The sequence below is a fragment of the Lytechinus variegatus genome, chromosome 10 (assembly GCF_018143015.1).
Source record: "Lytechinus variegatus isolate NC3 chromosome 10, Lvar_3.0, whole genome shotgun sequence".
NCBI lineage: Eukaryota > Metazoa > Echinodermata > Echinoidea > Temnopleuroida > Toxopneustidae > Lytechinus > Lytechinus variegatus.
In genome coordinates this window covers 19061984-19081268 of record NC_054749.1, presented here as the reverse complement: position 1 = coordinate 19081268, position 19285 = coordinate 19061984, and the positions used below count along the sequence as shown (strand labels likewise).

Sequence of the window (19285 nt, the reverse complement as noted above, 5' to 3'; positions counted from 1 at the left end):
ATTTCGACTGAAATGTGTAAAAAATATTTTAATAAAGTAAATCCTGAATTCCGTTTATCTAATGAAAGTCTTCATTCGTTTATTTAATCACTGAATCATTTACTTAGTTCTTTGTATCGCTCCTGTGTATTCCTCTTCATATTCACATATCTCCTTATCCATCTAACTTTCTACGATCCCATCTCTATCGGTCTATTCTACCTCTCTCTCTCTCTCTATCCATCGATATATCTTTGAATCTATGATTAATGATTTATCTAAGTATGCTCGTTTCAGACTCTAGTGTAGGGGAAGAGTTGGCTTGAGTCCGGTACAGGCGCCCCCAAATATATATATATATATATATATATATATATATATATATGTCTACTCATTGACATTGTCTGGTGATGAATATAAATGCACCCACCATAAATATGAAAATACTAATGGCGAGGAATTGAATTCTTAACTCTCATATTTTTTTCGGGGGGGGGGGGTGGGGGTTAGGAATCATAAAGATTGCTCAGTTGATGTTTTCTCCTTGACTAAAGGCATGGTCACACCGCCAGAGCGTTGTTGGAGCGGTCGTGGAGCGGAGAGAAAAAAATCATCACCGCTCGCTACCGTTTACCATTTTCATTGAATCATTTACTTAGTTCTTTGTATCGCTCCTGTGTATTCCTCTTCATATTCACATATCTCCTTATCTATATAACTTTCTACGATCCCATCTCTATCGGTCTATTCTACCTCTCACTCTCTCTATCCATCGATATATCTTTTAATCTATGATTAATGATTTATCTAAGTATGCTCGTTTCAGACTTTAGTGTAGGGGAAGAGTTGGCTTGAGTCCGACACAGGCGCCCCCAAATATATATATATATATATATATATATATGTATATATAAGGCACCGGCGTTCAAAGCTGGGGGCCCGGGTTCGATTCCCGGCAGAGACATTTTTTCGGCATCACCAATTTTTCCAAAGGGTAGATAGCTCTGGGGAACCTTGATTTAAGCTACGCCTACCATCATGACCATTGTTCTCTTCATCCATTTCTTACAATATTTAAATAAAAAAGAGTTGCCAAAAGCTGTTGTACATGTATAACTTTACACATTTGTATTTCTTCTCCCATATGTGTACTGTATCGAAGCAATAGCTTTGATCCAGCTGAGGCATGGCGGCTTGTCATTGTTCAAAACTCACCTTCACCCGACAAAGGAATATATAATTGGTATAGTGTCGAAAATCTGTCTATCTGACGGTCAATCGGATCGGGCTCGCCCTAGCTACTAACCGTCTCTGTGGTCTAGTGGTTAAGGCACCGGCGTTCAAAGCTGGGGGCCCGGGTTCGATTCCCGGCAGAGACATTTTTTCGGCATCACCAATTTTTCCAAAGGGTAGATAGCTCTGGGGAACCTTGATTTAAGCTACGCCTACCATTGTTTTCTTCATCCATTTCTTACAATATTTAAATAAAAGAGTTGCCAAAAGCTGTTGTACATGTATAACTTTACACACACACACACATATATATATATATATATATATATATATATATATATATATATATATATATATATATATATATATGTCTACTCATTGACATTGTCTGGTGATGAATATAAATGCACCCACCATAAATATGAAAATACTAATGGCGAGGAATTGAATTCTTAACTCTCATATTTTTTTCGGGGGGGGGGGGGGGGTTAGGAATCATAAAGATTGCTCAGTTGGTGTTTTCTCCTTGACTAAAGGCATGGTCACACCGCCAGAGCGTTGTTGGAGTGGTCGTGGAGCGGTCGTGGAGCGGAGAGAAAAAAAATCATCAGCGCTCGCTACCGTTTACCATTTTCGATTTCGATTGTTGTTTTCGATTATTTTCCCCAATTTTGAGAGCGAAATTCGACCCTCTTTCCCTACCGCTCCAACAATGCTCAGGCGGTGTGACCAGGCCTTAAGGATAAAGTTATCTGAACAAAATAAAGTCATGATGTCGATCCATACAATACCAAATATCATCCCGAGACTCGGGGTATGATCAAGATGGGACATTGCTAAGTGCACCCAAATCCTCCATGCATAGGTTTCCATTATTTATACAAGTCTCTTAGAGAAGACGTTTTACTTTTGAGGTGGGTAAAAATCCGCCACCACTCATCATGCAAGTGAGTCTAAGTAGGTTGGTATCTAGAAAATGGGTGACATATATATGATCGTAAGATGGATCATGATGCCTTGCATAATCATATTTGCTCCCGTTGGTATTGCCTTTTCGTCGCATGCTGAAAAAACGGCATGACCATTACACTAGCACTTTTAAATTTCTTAGGCCAACATGACTTAGGTCACGGCGTACATAGGCAACAGGCTGCGTTTGCGATGTAACAAACACTGTTCTAAAGTATGTGGTGGAAGCGAGAAATGATTCGCTGAGCTCAAGATTGTGAATTCTGAAGAGATTATGTTGGTTATCAAATGACCCCCCCCCCCCCCAAAAAAAATGAAAAAAAAAATTAAACGTTTAAAAAACTTATTATGTTCATTGCATTTCAAATAGATCAAATTGTTCGTGACTGTTTTTTTTTCTTCTAATTTTTATACGCATAAGAGGGACAAATAATACTCGCTGTATCAATTCCTTACTTGTGAAACAGTTTGGGTCTGTGAATCCAGCGGCACAAGTACATGTGTACATGTTAATTCCATCCATACAAGTGCCTCCGTTCAGACAAGGCGTCGGCGCGCATTCATCGATATCTGCATAGAAATAACAGTGAAAAGAATATATAGGAATGGTGTAGAAGTAAATACAAATATATTTCTATTTTGTTCTAGTGCCAGATTGAAATAATCTTCTATGTAAAGTTGAAACCTCATCCAATTAGAAGAAATCTTCATTTTATATTCCTCACAGCATAACTGTTTTAGGGTATACCATAAATATTGGGTGGTGATGAATATAAATGCGCAATTGGGAAATTTATCAAACCTAAACATAGGCTTTAAAACGTTCAACTATTTCGATTTTGTATATAGATAGAACTGTTCTTTGTGCTTAGTTACAAGTGACACATTTATAGCAATTATGACATATTTGACTAGCCTTCAGGATGGGCAGGGGAAAGTGATTACATTTTTGTAGCAATTCGCTAAAAGTAGAGGTGAAATTTTGTCATTATTACTAGAGTTCCGTTTATTTCGACTGAAATGTGTAAAAATATTTTAATAAAGTAAATCCTCAATTCCGTTTATCTAATGAAAGTCTTCATTCGTTTATTTAATCATTGAATCATTTACTTAGTTCTTTGTATCGCTCCTGTGTATTCCTCTTCATATTCACATATCTCCTTATCCATCTAACTTTCTACGATCCCATCTCTATCGGTCTATTCTACCTCTCACTCTCTCTATCCATCGATATATCTTTGAATCTATGATTAATGATTTATCTAAGTATGCTCGTTTCAGACTCTAGTGTAGGGGAAGAGTTGGCTTGAGTCCGGTACAGGGGCCCCCAAATATATATATATATATATATATATGTCTACTCATTGACATTGTCTGGTGATGAATATAAATGCACCCACCATAAATATGAAAATACTAATGGCGAGGAATTGAATTCTTAACTCTCATATTTTTTTCGGGGGGGGGGGAGGGTGGGGGGTTAGGAATCATAAAGATTGCTCAGTTGGTGTTTTCTCCTTGACTAAATGCATGGTCACACCGCCAGAGCGTTGTTGGAGTGGTCGTGGAGCGGTCGTGGAGCGGAGAGAAAAAAAATCATCAGCGCTCGCTACCGTTTACCATTTTCGATTTCGATTGTTGTTTTCGATTATTTTCCCCAATTTTGAGAGCGAAATTCGAACCTCTTTCCCTACCGCTCCAACAATGCTCAGGCGGTTTGACCAGGCCTTAAGGATAAAGTTATCTGAACAAAATAAAGTCATGATGTCGATCCATACAATACCAAATATCATCCCGAGACTCGGGGTATGATCAAGATGGGACATTGCTAAGTGCACCCAAATCCTCCATGCATAGGTTTCCATTATTTATACAAGTCTCTTAGAGAAGACGTTTTACTTTTGAGGTGGGTAAAAATCCGCCACCACTCATCATGCAAGTGAGTCTAAGTAGGTTGGTATCTAGAAAATGGGTGACATATATATGATCGTAAGATGGATCATGATGCCTTGCATAATCATATTTGCTCCCGTTGGTATTGCCTTTTCGTCGCATGCTGAAAAAACGGCATGACCATTACACTAGCACTTTTAAATTTCTTAGGCCAACATGACTTAGGTCACGGCGTACATAGGCAACAGGCTGCGTTTGCGATGTAACAAACACTGTTCTAAAGTATGTGGTGGAAGCGAGAAATGATTCGCTGAGCTCAAGATTGTGAATTCTGAAGAGATTATGTTGGTTATCAAATGACCCCCCCCCCCAAAAAAAAAAAAAAAAAAATAAACGTTTAAAAGACTTATTATGTTAATTGCTTTTCAAATAGATCAAATTGTACGTGACTGGTTTTTGTTCAATCTTTATACGCATAAGGGGGACAAATAATACTAGCTGTATCAATTCCTTACTTGTGAAACAGTTTGGGTCTGTGAATCCAGCGGCACAAGTACATGTGTACATGTTAATTCCATCCATACAAGTGCCTCCGTTCAGACAAGGCGTCGGCGCGCATTCATCGATATCTGCATAGAAATAACAGTGAAAAGAATATATAAGAAAGGTGTAGAAGTAAATACAAATATATTTCTATTTTGTTCTAGTGCCAGATTGAAATAATCTTCTATGTAAAGTTGAAAACCTCATCCAATTAGAAGAAATCTTCATTTTATATTCCTCACAGCATAACTGTTTTAGGGTATACCATAAATATTGGGTGGTGATGAATATAAATGCGCAATTGGGCAATTTATCAAACCTAAACATAGGCTTTAAAACGTTCAACTATTTCGATTTTGTATATAGATAGAACTGTTCTTTGTGCTTAGTTACAAGTGACACATTTATAGCAGTTATGACATATTTGACTAGCCTTCAGGATGGGCAGGGGAAAGTGATTACATTTTTGTAGCAATTGGTTAAAAGTAGAGGTGAAGTTTTGTCATTATTACTAGAGTTCCGTTTATTTCGACTGAAATGTGTAAAAATATTTTAATAAAGTAAATCCTCAATTCCTTTGAGGGAAATTCTGTCATTATTACTAGAGTTCCGTTTATTTTAGACTGAAATGTGTAAAAATATTTTAATAAAGTAAATCCTCAATTCCGTTTATCTAATGAAAGTCTTCATTCGTTTATTTAATCATTGAATAATTTACTTAGTTCTTTGTATCGCTCCTGTGTATTCCTCTTCATATTCACATATCTCCTTATCCATCTAACTTTCTACGATCCCATCTCTATCGGCCTATTCTACCTCTCACTCTCTCTATCCATCGATATATCTTTGAATCTATGATTAATGATTTATCTAAGTATGCTCGTTTCAGACTCTAGTGTAGGGGAAGAGTTGGCTTGAGTCCGGTACAAGCGCCCCCAAATATATATGTCTACTCATTGACATTGTCTGGTGATGAATATAAATGCACCCACCATAAATATGAAAATTCTAATGGCGAGGAATTGAATTCTTAACTCTCATATTTTTTCGGGGGGGGGGGTGGGGTTAGGAATCATAAAGATTGCTCAGTTGATGTTTTCTCCTTGACTAAAGGCATGGTCACACCGCCAGAGCGTTGTTGGAGCGGTCGTGGAGCGGAGAGAAAAAAAATCATCACCGCTCGCTACCGTTTACCATTTTCGATTTCGATTATTGTTATAAAAAGCACATCCTCTCGTTCTTCATTCTTTCTCAATTCACTTGAAGCGCCTATCCTTACAACTACGAAATAACGATCTATAAATAACATGTTTGACAATATCTATTTTTATCATATTTGTTGACTGCGGGAACGTTTTGATTTTCAGCTTACTTACTGTATAACTTTAACGTTTAAAAAATACTCTTTGTCATCAGGTTATTGTACAGGCAATGTCTCCACTGTCTTAAATTGGACAAGAAATGAGCAGAATTGGCTCTCAAACGATATTACGAAACTTAATTCAACGTTTGGACACCGTCTTCTCTAGCCATCTTGGTTGATTATACCCAAATCATTTTGCTACAAATTACATGATTTAACGCCAAATTCTAAAGGGGCATCACACCCTGCTCTATCACTCATCACTCATTGTGCGAGTGAGTCTAAGTGGGTTGACTAACTACAACCACGATACCTGCGCAAAACACCAATCGCAAAACGTAAGCTTTAAACGGTCTGTTGAATAATATGCATGTATACAACATATATATATATATATATATATATTAATGGAGCGGACAATCCTTATTTTATTTTATAATGTGTAATGAATAAAACATGAATAAATGATAATTAAATGAATATATGATTTAAATACCATTTTGACAATTATCGCCATCATATCCGGCTACACAGTCACATGTGTATGAGTTATCGCCATCCGTACAAGTGCCTCCGTTCTGACAAGGGTTAGAATTACATTCGTCAGTATCTGGAAATAGGGTAACACAGTTATAATCATAAGATGGATCATGTCGATAATGTTTTGCTTAAGGGCATTTTCACGGTAACTGATGTTACACGTCACAATTTTACACACTTTTCATTGGGTGTATGCTTATCTCTAAAAAACAGCGAATGGTGGGAGTTTGCTTAAAACAACAAATGATGGGAGTTTGCTCTTAAGAGATTATCATACACACAATGAAAGGGGTGCAAAATTAAGCCATGTAACATCAGTTACCGTGAAAATGCCCATAGTCGTATTGGCTCTCTACACCTCTGCTGTATTATAAAGAAACAGCATGATACCAACACTTCTTTTAAATATACAAAATTCCTTAGGCCAGCATTACCCAGGTCAATGTGCACATGCAAGAGATTCCCTTTGCGACGTACCGAAGAGTTCGCCATGAATGTGGTGGACGCTAGATCAGACTAGAAAATCAGATTAACGTTCGAGAAACTGCATTTTAGTGCAAGATAGTACACGGTGCATCTAAGTATCATCTTGCAGCTTTCCAGATAATAAATCGTTTGAATTTAGCTTGAGTATTTTGATTGTTAATTATTTATCTGAATCATTCAATTAATTATTTATTTGATTATGCTAATGTATCTAGATGATAAAAAATAAAAGACTATGAGATCTATAAATCACACACACGGGTACATGTTGGGAGGAGCAAATTAAAAAAAATTCTTAGTACAGACCTGACGTCGCAACAACTTGTTCGCGCAAAGGTCATAAACGTTATATTAAAACGAACGTAACTACTAATCACAAATATTACTCGGTATCATAGTATTCATAAGCATGAGACGAAACATTCAATTTAGCTTTATTGCACCTAAGAAAAATTGTTGAATTGGATGCACCTTTTATCATAATAGTATAATAGTATTAAACTTTAAAACTTCCACCCTATAATCATGTTAAATCGGTTAAGATTTAATTTTCTTTAATCTTACAAGGGGATGGAGGCAACTTATGAAATCCCGTTTTGATATTTCTAATTTTATTTAAAGCATTTATTATTTATGCATGCAATTATGCTAAAAGGTTAGTGAAACCGTCAGAAGTGTTTGCGTTTTGCCATGTTTTAGATATTTAATCCTGAAGTAAATAACTCTATAGTAAATAAAACAGTCAATACAATTTGTTTCCGTCGGTTCGTCGATCATTGTAGTGTTGTCTATATTCATCACGCTGCATAACGGAGTGGTGGAGTTCATTAACTTTTGAGCACAACTGTAAGTATAATCTAGAAATCGATCCCCTGATAAAATGAGTTTGGTTGATTATACCCAAAACATTTTGCTGCAAGTTACTGCCATATTCTAAAGGAGAAACTTACCCTGACGACAAGTTAGTTTTAACTGGATCGTGGACCCCACTACAAATGGACTGAGCACAAACTGAGCTTTCAATTGTCTAGAAAACTATGACGTCACCTGAAAGTGCCCTCCTCCCTACCCTCATTACAAATATCAAGGCACCCCCACGTAGTAGTGAAAAAAGCTTAACAAAATTACCTATTGGAGAAATTCTACTTACCAGCACTGTAAGAAATTCGGCAACCACGATAATGGACGGTTTTGTCCGTATCGAGGTAGATTGTGGCTTGAGAGCCGGTATATGTGTATGTCCTGGCTGCCAGGATTGTGTTACTAGCAGTGATGTTTGAATTGAGTAATACATCGTAGTCGGGAGCATCTGTTCCCACTATTGGACCTTCTGCGATGTAGATCTCGTCCTTGTTGTCATCCTCTAAATAGCATTCCTCTACTATGAGCGTGATCGAACTTGCAGTTTCAACTTTGATATGAAAGTAGCAATTCAAGTTCCTGGAGTACGGATCAGGATAATTCGGAGTTGTGACATTTCCTTCGCTGTTGTAAAAATTCATGCTGCATCCCACACTTTCTATGATTAATTAAAAAGACATATTGGAAAAACACGATATTAGATGATTGATATTGATACTGTTATAAAACTGGATAGTAATAAATACAGTTGAAGATTAACCTGCTACCGAAAAGTGATTCGAAAGGGGGGGGGGGAAACGACTGTAACTCAATCACCCTCACGATGTGCGTTCAGATTTTTTTTGGGGGGGGTGGCCTAGATAAAGGGACATAGATGAAATATGTAAATATTTACTGGATATTGCGTTAAATTCTTGCAAGTGCCCAGAACTGTGTTTTTCCCCTTGTCAATCCACTTGTTCAATTTGTATTTATCTATTACAGATAAACGAAACCAGTTGCGGTATACAATGAAGTCTTTTTTAATACCAAGATAAACTGCCACAGTATCATCGTAGATCTAGGAGTGCGTTTATCCGCCACGTTTTACCCTAAAATCATGATCTGAATCATGATTGAGATCGTGATTCTGCAGAATCACGATTGCGTTTAGGCGAAATTGAATATAATCATGATTAGAATCACAAACATGAAACACGAAAAAGGAGGGATGTTTCTGCAGAATCACGTACGAAAATGTTCGAATAAACGGTATCGTGATTACAATCATGATTCTATGACCTCACTGTTGTGTCGGCTACTTTCGGTTTGACTATTGCCAAGCTCAAGGCGCTCTATATGCTCATTGTATGTTCATGATTATGTACTATGCATGCATTTCTTGTCATGTTCAACTTCTGTGTTGGTCATCGCATCGTCCACTACTTTTCATTTTTTGGTCATGTCTTCAAGTTCTAGTAAATGAATTAACTGGACAGACAATGATCTCAGTTGTTGTTGAATATACTGTATCAATATTAGATTGGATCTACGCTGAAATTCACTTCCGAACACCATTTTGGATAAACTAACAAGATGAATAAAAGCATATGGACCCTATATGATAGAAGTAAACAAAATGAGGTATAGACTGAATTCTGGAAGCAAAAGATTTTCGAGAGCCGAAACACGTGCGAAAAACTTCTTCTGTCAAACTGCGCACTAGTGATGCGCACTTTGGCCCGAATCTGAGGAGAAACAGCATTGGAATGAATGTCGTTCAAACGCTGATTTTGCGATATTGTGATTCATGTTTTTGTTTTGAATCATGATTCAAATCGTGACTTTGGCTTGAGGTCGCATAAACACAACTTAGGTCTATTACAACGAAATGTACTGACCCTTAAATCATGAAATCAAAGCTGAAAAATGATGAAGGACACCAATACAGATGAGCACATGTAGGACACTGTATTTTTATTATTGCTTGGAAAAAGATCTGACATCGTGCTCGAATATTAGGCTTTTTTTACTATGTTCCCCGGGCTATGTTCTCAATGAATACACAGTTTCTTCCAGATAGGGGTGTCGTTGGGGCTTTTGGAGTGGGGGGGGGGGGGGTGGAGGCCCTGATTTCCGACAAACATCGCTACCGATTACCGACGTCCGATGTCCACATGTCCTCATTTCCACCCAGTCCCATTTTAACTCGTCATAACCAGGGACACTTCGGACTTTCATCGATAGGGGGGGGGGGGTATTTTCATTTCCCCGTCGCGACCGCCCAAATCTGTTATTTTTATTCTTAGAAACAAGTGAGTGTATTTCGTGTGGCCGGAATATAAATTACCATGCAAGAGCGAGCTGAAAATTTGTATACATGTATTTCGACCTTAAATCTCGATTTTAACCACTGAAAGTAGGTGGATGTATAGGCCTCTTAACCAAAGATTGATGCGACCGGAAATCGCCTGGTAAAGACTGGACATTCTCAGCACTTTCGTTATGAATAAACGCATATAGATCTATATCTAAGCAAATCACGCAATCGCGAGCTGAAACTTTAAATAATTGTTCTGAAAAAAAACATGTTAATTACTGTTGGCAGTGACTCATGAATAATACCTACATCATATAGATCGAGCACAAAGCGTAAGCTGAACAAATGAGACATTCAAAACGAAAACTGTTTAAGGGCGTTTTTCAGAAAGAACACGGAAACAAGCGCGAAGCACGAGCTAAATATTTTTTTAGATTTCGAACTAGAAACAGGACATTCAAAACAATGTAAACATAAAGAGGGTAGACATAGTCATAGAACTAAAAGCCTGGTCACACCACCCGAGCGTCGTTGCATGGAGCGGTCGTGGAGTCGTGGAATTCTACAACCTGCAATGTGGACATTCTAAAAGAGGTTTTTGCTATCATAACATGACGGGTATACAATCAAACAAATAAGAATGAGCTGTTTTTTATTTAGACTTAGTATCGAACATTTCACATAGTTTTTGTAATTATGAACAAGAAGGGTATCAATTAATAATGCGAACGCTAAGCGCGAGCTGAAATTTTTTTTTATTTTGACTTGAAAAAATAAACACTTGTAATCGTTTTTATGATAAAGCATAAACTCAGTTTCCGCATCTCAAGCACTGTATCTCAATAGACATAATACGAGAGCGAAAGCGAGCTGAAAATTATTCTTATAACTTATTATTATTATAACTTTTTTTTGCAAAATCCATCATTCAGAGATCGAATACGGCCACTAGCCGAGCCCAGGTAAAGTCCTAGTCTAACGTTAGACCTTTTTAACAGACCAAACTTATCTGGTCCAGGATCGAGCCAAGTATGTTTTGACAGGGCTTGACTTTTAAACTATCAAGTGGCGAAAGTGTATGTCACAGCTACTATTTCCATTTTATAATTTTAAACAAATAGGTGTTAGCATGTATGCAGATACCTGTAAATCGTATCCTACCTCCGCGCCGAGTGACCGGGGCTCCGGCGCAGTCAGCAATAATGTGGTGCAGCTAAATTTAGATGAAGAATTATGTATCAACCTCACGTATGTTTGTAATCATATAAAAAACTTTCAAGTAAAAATGTTGAAAATGAGGAAATACAAAAAAAAAAACAAATCTACAATTTACTGGTAAAAAATATGCGCGGAGTGAGAGGCGGGGCTTAATAGCATTCACAAAAATGAACTTGGCTTTCGGGATGAAATTAGCAGATTGGTTTATCTAATAGTTGAATTCAATCCTGTTAACTGCAGATTAAAAAAATACAAGACAATAATTTAGTAATGTTAAAATGTACTAGGCCCTACATTATTATTCAATTGTTTGTATATTTTTTGTGTTTCTATCATTTGAATCTAGTTTTGTCATAATATGTTTACCTAATAATAAGTTTACCTATATTGTGCTATTATTCTTGCACACTGACGTCAGATTGCTGAATAAAATTAGTGCCCTGGCGACATAATATTATAACAATTCTTACGACTAGGTTCGATAATGTAGACGATGAGACTTGCACTGGGCGTTGTGGCGTGCGCCTGTAATCCAAGCTATGTGGGGAAGTTACAAATTAATGAAGAGGTTCGAGATTCGAGCCCTGGTCACGACATTCGGATGGTGACGTTTAAAGGTCGGTCTCAGACGTAAATATTCATATCTGATTGATACACGTCTAACAATACTCAAATACACACACACGACCTAACCCCTTATGCAACTAAACTCTTCATATCTTTCAGGGGTTTTTTTCAAGCAACACACAAATCACACCCTCACTTGAAAAGAAAATTGACACAGAAAATCCGACGGGATTACTTACCAGCACTCACAAAGCGTGTTGTGTCACAGTTTTGACCAGTATAGACCGTTGTTGTCCCGGTCAGCGGGCATTGACAGATGTATCCCGAAGGCCCTTCCAGACACGTGCCACCGTTTGCACACGGATTGGGATCGCAGTCTGGAAATAGAAAATCGAGATTCATTACATACAAATGGTTGCGCTTTGTTGTATGAACTGAAACGGGAGACGATCTGTGGTGATATTTCCGTGGACATACACTAAGACAACTAATTATTCAAACGGTAACGAAATATGATACAGCCAAATATATTTGAGTGACGGATCCTGCACTCGCAGAATAAAGATAACATTTCGCATTTCCCTTTTCGTCAAGAAATGACATCAGGTAAGGCACTTGCATCCCAAATTATTCAAACGACCGAACATACATGTATATCAGGGGCCGCGGAACGTAGGGGGTTGCTGGGTTGTCAGCCCCCGCACTTGTCTCCAAAAACGTGTACAAAAACTTACAAATTACCATCTGGGCTCCGTAACACAAAGATTAGCGATCAATCGCTAAATGAACTGACCAATCAAGATCAATGTTACACGCGCGTTTGGCGCAAAATACTGACCAGGAACCAATCAGAAGTGTTCTTTCATATTTGCTATTCATCGCAAACCTTTGTGTTACGGAGCCCTGATTATGTTTTTTTGCATGGTGGGCCCCCAATACACACTTTCAAAACATCTCCAGTATATACTTGTTGCAATGCAAATGAGGATAACACGCATGCTTTAGCGGCAAGGAGATCAAGAATCAAGATATGTATAGATAAGTCATTTTACTGTTTCAGTCATAAAAATAAAAAAAAATGAATTTGCCTTTGACATTTCATTTTTGAAAACAAACGCAAATCGCAACAAGGAACAAGTGTTGTGATTTCGTTTTTTGTGATCAATAACGGTCATTGAAAATCAGAAAATACTTGTGGGGCCTTTTTTAATTTCTAATATCTGAGTACTGTTTGTACATGTCAAATACAAAGTCACAACACAGTGATTTCAGCTCTGTGGTTCTGTATTTAAAAACGAAAACTTAATAGAAGTCGCCATCAAATTTGGTGTTTGCGATGCGAAAACAAAATCACAGAGCGGAAAGCAGAAAATTTTCATCACACTTGATAAATAAAAATGCCCAATAATTATTTATTTAGTCATACATTAATCATTTTACTATTAAACATAGGACTGCTTTACACGAGATCCATGAACAATCAAACACTTAAAAAAAGTTACCCAATATTGGGTAAAATGGGGACATGCATGTTGGTTGGATGAAATATTTTGTAAATCTTAAGCAATGTTGCACTAAAATAGCCCAATGTAGGGTAAGGAAAATACCCAGCAAACATGCCTGTTCCCTTTCTATCTAATATTAGGTGAAAATTTTCTCAGCGTTTTTAGAGTCACTGATTACAATAAATAGTATATCAAAAACATTTGAAAAAACTTATTGATGAATAGCAAAATCAGAGAAAAGGCAAAATCCTTGCAATAAATAGTAAAGAAAGAAAAGAAAGAAAGAGGGGAGGGAAATTGCAATATTAGTAACATGATGGTAATGAATGATGACTGTGGAAATTGTAGTGGTAGTGGTTGCGGAAACACGTGATGATTATTATAAATATAAATGATACTAATGAATGATAAGTAAATACACGTTAGATTTAAATTGTGCGGCTAAAAAATTGCATTTGTAAACTTCGTACTTTTCGTACAACAGTCCTGGTAAGGATCGGTACTGATCAAGAGCTTTAGAGCTTGTTAGATCAAAAACAAGATAAGAAGAGGCTACGACTGCATCATATAGTAAATGTATTTCGCTCTATTAATCCTTCACAAATCCGCAAGGGTTCACTTCCTCTTGAAAAAATCTTGAATAGGAATAAATCTGTTCATAATAATTTTGTATTATATATAGCACAAACATGTATATAAGCAACTGACCGCTTTGGTCACAAAGGTAAGAACAATGCGTTCGTACAAATCTTACCTCTCTTACTCTTTCCCTCTCTCACTCCCCTCCCCCTCTCTCTCACACACGCACACTATCTCTCTCACACACGCACACTATCTCTCTTCCCCCTCTCTATTTTGCGCATTTTCTTTATCCTATGAAACAAGTGACTTCAGGTATGGTTTAATTGTTAATGGTATGTAAACCGACTATAAGGGAAAATGGATTATCATTATTATTTATATTATTATTTTTTGTATTACACAGTTGATCAGCGGAGTGATTCTATCGTGGGAGTGCTGCCAGAAACAGCAAACAATCAGCCATTGAAATTCATATTGTGTTCATCGTTTTCAATAAAAAGAATCAAATTCCACAAATCTATCTTCACGGTTGCAAGGTCTCAACTCATTCTGATCAGACGAAACACTGTGTTATTGAGTGTTGGGACGAATTTTCGAAATACTACCGTAGCGGTATTCCTGCGAGGGAAATTCTTGAAAATGGGGGGGGGGGGCATGATGACATCTAAATGACCTTTTGAAATAACATTTGATGTGCTGATAATTCTTGCCCTGGGCCCCGTAACACAAAGCTTAGCGATGAATTGCAAATATGAAAGAACACTTCTGATTGGTTCCTGGCCAGTATTTTAAACCAAATGCGCGTGTAACATTGATATTGACTGGTCAGTTCATTTAGCGATTGATCGTAAATCTTTGTGTTACGGAGCCCAGATCTATTACGGTATATACTACCGTAGCTGTATTCCTGCGAGGGAAATTCTTGAAAATGGGGGGACATGATGACATCTAAATGACCTTGTGAAATAACCTTTGATGTGCTGATAATTCTTGACCTGGGCACTGTAACACAAAGCTTAGCGATGAATTGCAAATATGAAAGAACACTTGTGATTGGTTCCTGGCCAGTATTTTAAACCAAATGCGCGTGTAACATTGATATTGATTGGTCAGTTCATTTAGCGATTGATCGTCAATCTTTGTGTTACGGAGCCCAGATCTATTAACTTATTTCTCAGATTGATATTTTGATCTTTAAAACAACATTTAGTAGATTATGCAATCAACCAATTTGAAGTTGTCATGAACTGTTTTACATGCAGACGTTCCCTCCTTTTCGTCAACTTCTTCCTTTCCCTTTTTCCTTTTCTTCTTTCCCCTCTTTTTCTCTTTCTTCATCTTCTTCTTCCTTTTCTCTTCTTTTTCTTCATATTTTTATTCTCTGTCTCTTTCTTCTTCTTTCCCTTATTCTCCTCCCATTCTTCTTTATCCTTCTTTGTATAGACTCCAATATTTGCCACGAAATGTAGCCAGATATTTTACATATGTGAATTTATAGAATGTTCACTAATGTACTTATATTAATTTTTAAAATATATTTATAATGTTCTTGACCTTCGTCTCGATCTCTTTGGTCTCTCTGACCTCTCTCTATTTTCCACTGTCTCAAGTCTCTCTTTTCGCAATACATTTCTACTTCTATATCTCCCTTCTCCCTCACTTTTCTTTCTCTTATCTATCCTTTTGTATTCAAGAAATTCATTTTTCTCCATGTAAATTGATTTCTGTAATCATTGATGCTATGCAATGATTAAATCTATATTTACTGTGCTTGTTATGTTTTTTTGTACTTTGTATTGGTATTGTAAATTGACCCATTCAGCACTGCTGCTGGTCAATATATATGCATATACCAATAAGTAATGATGATAAATAAATTAATTAAAAAATGTATTGCTATGTCAGTGTATGGATCATCAGCTGTTAGAGATACTTATAGCCCCACCCTCACAGTAAGAAATTACTATAACACCGCCCACACTGTAAAAACTTCGGTGTTAAAACTGACACCAATTCGTGTTAATAGAGGACCACACCCTGAGGTGTTAAAATTACACCCTAGAGATTAAACATAGCACCAAAGATTGTAAATGTAACAACAAAAGGTGTTTAACACCTATCGGTGTTAAACTAACACCACCAATTTAACACCGGTGTAAAATAACTGGTGTGGTCTTCTATGTACACCGGTTAACACCACAGTTTTTGCTGTGCACAGCATTGGACTATAACATTCCCTAAAACTTGCAGAGAACACCTTGGTATAGCTTTATTTAACTGTTAAGTATGTAATGAATTTCACTGAAAGATGATGAAATTATTGTCACAGTATACCCATCTATCAGCGAAAAAAACAAATCATAATCATGATAAAATGAATATTAACATATAAGGACCTGCATTCTGTGGTAATCACATTCAACACATTGTAATTTGCATTAATTCTGATAACCTGGTGAAATGAGGCTTGACATTACGTGTACAATAGCTGGGAAAGAATGAGATTTTTCAGGTGGTGCATGGTACGCACGACAATTATTGCCTCGCAAAAAGCGGATTCTCTTATGTGGGGTTCGAAGTAAACTTTTCTGATAGACGAACGTCTATAACATGTACAATGATTAATACGTAGTAATAGGATCGAATATAACATCGTTGGGTGGGAGAGTGCTCTTTTATCGATTGAAAATAAACCTACTGCAGCAAGACGATTAAAGCTGCACGTAAAGATTATGAATGAGTGTGGTCCAGATTAAGCACCTTGTGGCACTGCCCAAATAATTATTAACTGAGATGGATCATGACATTTGTCCCAGTAGAATCACCTGTCTATCAATATGATTTCTTAATCATGCAATTTGAAAATATCATCCATACACTGATACTTTAATGCCCATTTATGAATATCATTGGGCTATTAAGCATTTCCATTATGTCAAAGTTTAAGTTTTAAAATGAGCTCTTACTCATTGATCAATACCTAAAGATTAATTTTTCATTTCACTGTAAATACCTGATGCAAAATACATATTGTTTGCATACCTATATGGAATGCTAAAAGCAAAGCAAAAAAAAAGGCAAATAGTTTTGGAATCTTCATGATCTGGTGTAGCGCAGACACAATATAATTCCATTGTGCAAACGAATGACTGCAATGGCAAATACTCAAAACAAATATTCGCATATATCACAACAGATATGACCGCACCTTAAAAAAAGGATAAGTGTTCTATATGCAGGCCATTGGTATACCGTTTAATAATATCTGAAACGACGTAATGGTATTCAAATTGTAATTGATTTCCTGAAAACGTGTTAATCTACAGATTATATCTTTGAAAATATTTATGCTAAATGTTTTCAAAAGTTCATCTTTCTTCACTGATGTCAACTATTCATACCGGAATGGTTCAAAAAAGCAATGATTATGGCATGACCTGCGTCACATGATGGGAGGGGGCAGAGGTCGACCGCCCAGCAGTGAAAACGAGGGCAAAAAGAAGCGAGCAGGAAAAAAGAATAGGAATGAAGATTATAGGAAATACATGTACATCTCGTTATTTACTTTCTGACATTTCTGTAGCAGAGTCGTTATCCAGAACTTCTGTAGCAGAGTCGTTATCCAGAACAATGAAGACATTGCCACTTTTTAAAAATCTCACCCACTTGTTACAGACAAATATATGTATTTTTGTGCATAATTCTTGAATTCTACTAAAAATTGGAATATAAAAATATGAATATTTAGTAAGATCGTACAAATTCGATGTGCATATACGATAATACAATCAATTTTGAATTGTGACCCTTCTTTTTTTAAGAAAAGCAGTGTAATAGCATTTAACAATTCAATTCCTGGATGTTGAAATTCAGTTTGCCTTCGCATACTGCACATTCAGCTTCCCCTTTAAAAAGTTCAACAAAAATGGCATTACCCGGTGCAAGCTAAACATCTTTACAACATAATGATCCGATGAGAGTGCGGACACTTCTCTGATATTCTTGGCACATCCCATGTCTTATCCTTTCTCCTTATTCTCTGAAATAAACACAATTTGCTGATTTAAGATGAGTGGTAAATAGGATATTTAGAACAAAATATCTAAAGCATAGGCTACTCTTGATGATTTCCATATATTTAATAGCAGAAAAACAATCTTCAGTATGTTTATAAACACGACAGCACGTCTATCATCACCTTCATCATTACCACCAGTATCACCGCAACCACCACCATCACACCATCATTGCACCTTGCATAAAAGGTACAATCTCGTACTTGAATATATTTCTTGTGGGTGTTTGAATAAATTGAAGGTATAGATTTTAATACTTGCCTTGGCAAAACCCAGTTGACGCAAGGGCAGATAAGATAAGTACGACAATGGCAATTTGCGTGGAAGACGTCATGGCGGAAGATTTCCGTTATTAACTTTCTTACGAGAAAGAACTAATCAACCTCCCTTGGTTCTTCGCAAGTTCAGAATTGTTTCAGTAATATGATTTTTCCACCAGTACAAGACGAAATCACGGCAACGCCCTCCCCTTTGGTCGACAGCCGAACGTGCGAATGGTGTGAATCCGCCCAGCTTAGACCCTCTTTTCAAGTTTAGAGTCAATGGACCTGAAACCGCCGCCCACAAATAGTCGTACCAGCAATCGCGTGCCTTTCGTTTTCATTTACCTCGATCTCTGTGGTAATTGGGGTATATGGGTGTGTAATCTTCAGCTATATAATCATCCCGATTCTGTTGAATTTCCAGATCAAAAAGAAAATGAAAAAAGTGTCTTTGGTCTAGTCGTTGCAAGATGGCCAAAGGTTGATTTTGAAATCTCATTGGGAGATTTTCTCATTCATAAGAATGGTATTCGACTGTATTCAATGTGGTACGCGTAGGAATTGAGGAAGTTCAAAACAATCGATTCATCTGTATTTAGACCATTTACGTAATGCATCTAACACATGTTATTTAGTTTAAATTCGTATTATTTGTTGGAAATTTGAGATTTTACAATGATTTATCAATCCATTCTTGAAAGATTGGTAAACAAATTACAAAAGAGTCACGTTCAGACACCATACTGCATTATCTGTGGTTTGTTAGGTTAATTCTTGCACGTTTTTCTTTCCGAGAATATATTTTTTAAAGATGGAAGTATCATGACATAAATGCTGAGACAAACTTCTTAAGTAGCTCGAAATCGATGAAGGCCTCGAAATATAGTCCGAACAGCATGCAGGAACAG

General features: G+C 36.8%; 1 protein-coding gene across 1 annotated transcript in view; it reads right to left on the bottom strand.

Annotated features, from left to right (window-relative positions):
• The window catches only part of LOC121422647 (fibropellin-1-like), a 61711-nt gene extending 43039 nt beyond the window's left edge, over positions 1 to 18672 (bottom strand). Inside the window, exons 1-6 of the mRNA XM_041617807.1 lie at positions 18376 to 18672; positions 12191 to 12328; positions 8157 to 8525; positions 6477 to 6590; positions 4590 to 4703; positions 2638 to 2751 (exon numbers count right to left, since the gene is read on the bottom strand). Coding sequence (XP_041473741.1) covers positions 2638 to 2751; positions 4590 to 4703; positions 6477 to 6590; positions 8157 to 8525; positions 12191 to 12328; positions 18376 to 18448 — 922 coding nt within the window. The 5' untranslated portion in view covers positions 18449 to 18672. The remainder of the gene's footprint in view (positions 1 to 2637; positions 2752 to 4589; positions 4704 to 6476; positions 6591 to 8156; positions 8526 to 12190; positions 12329 to 18375) is intronic.
• Between the last annotated feature and the right edge of the window lie 613 nt (positions 18673 to 19285).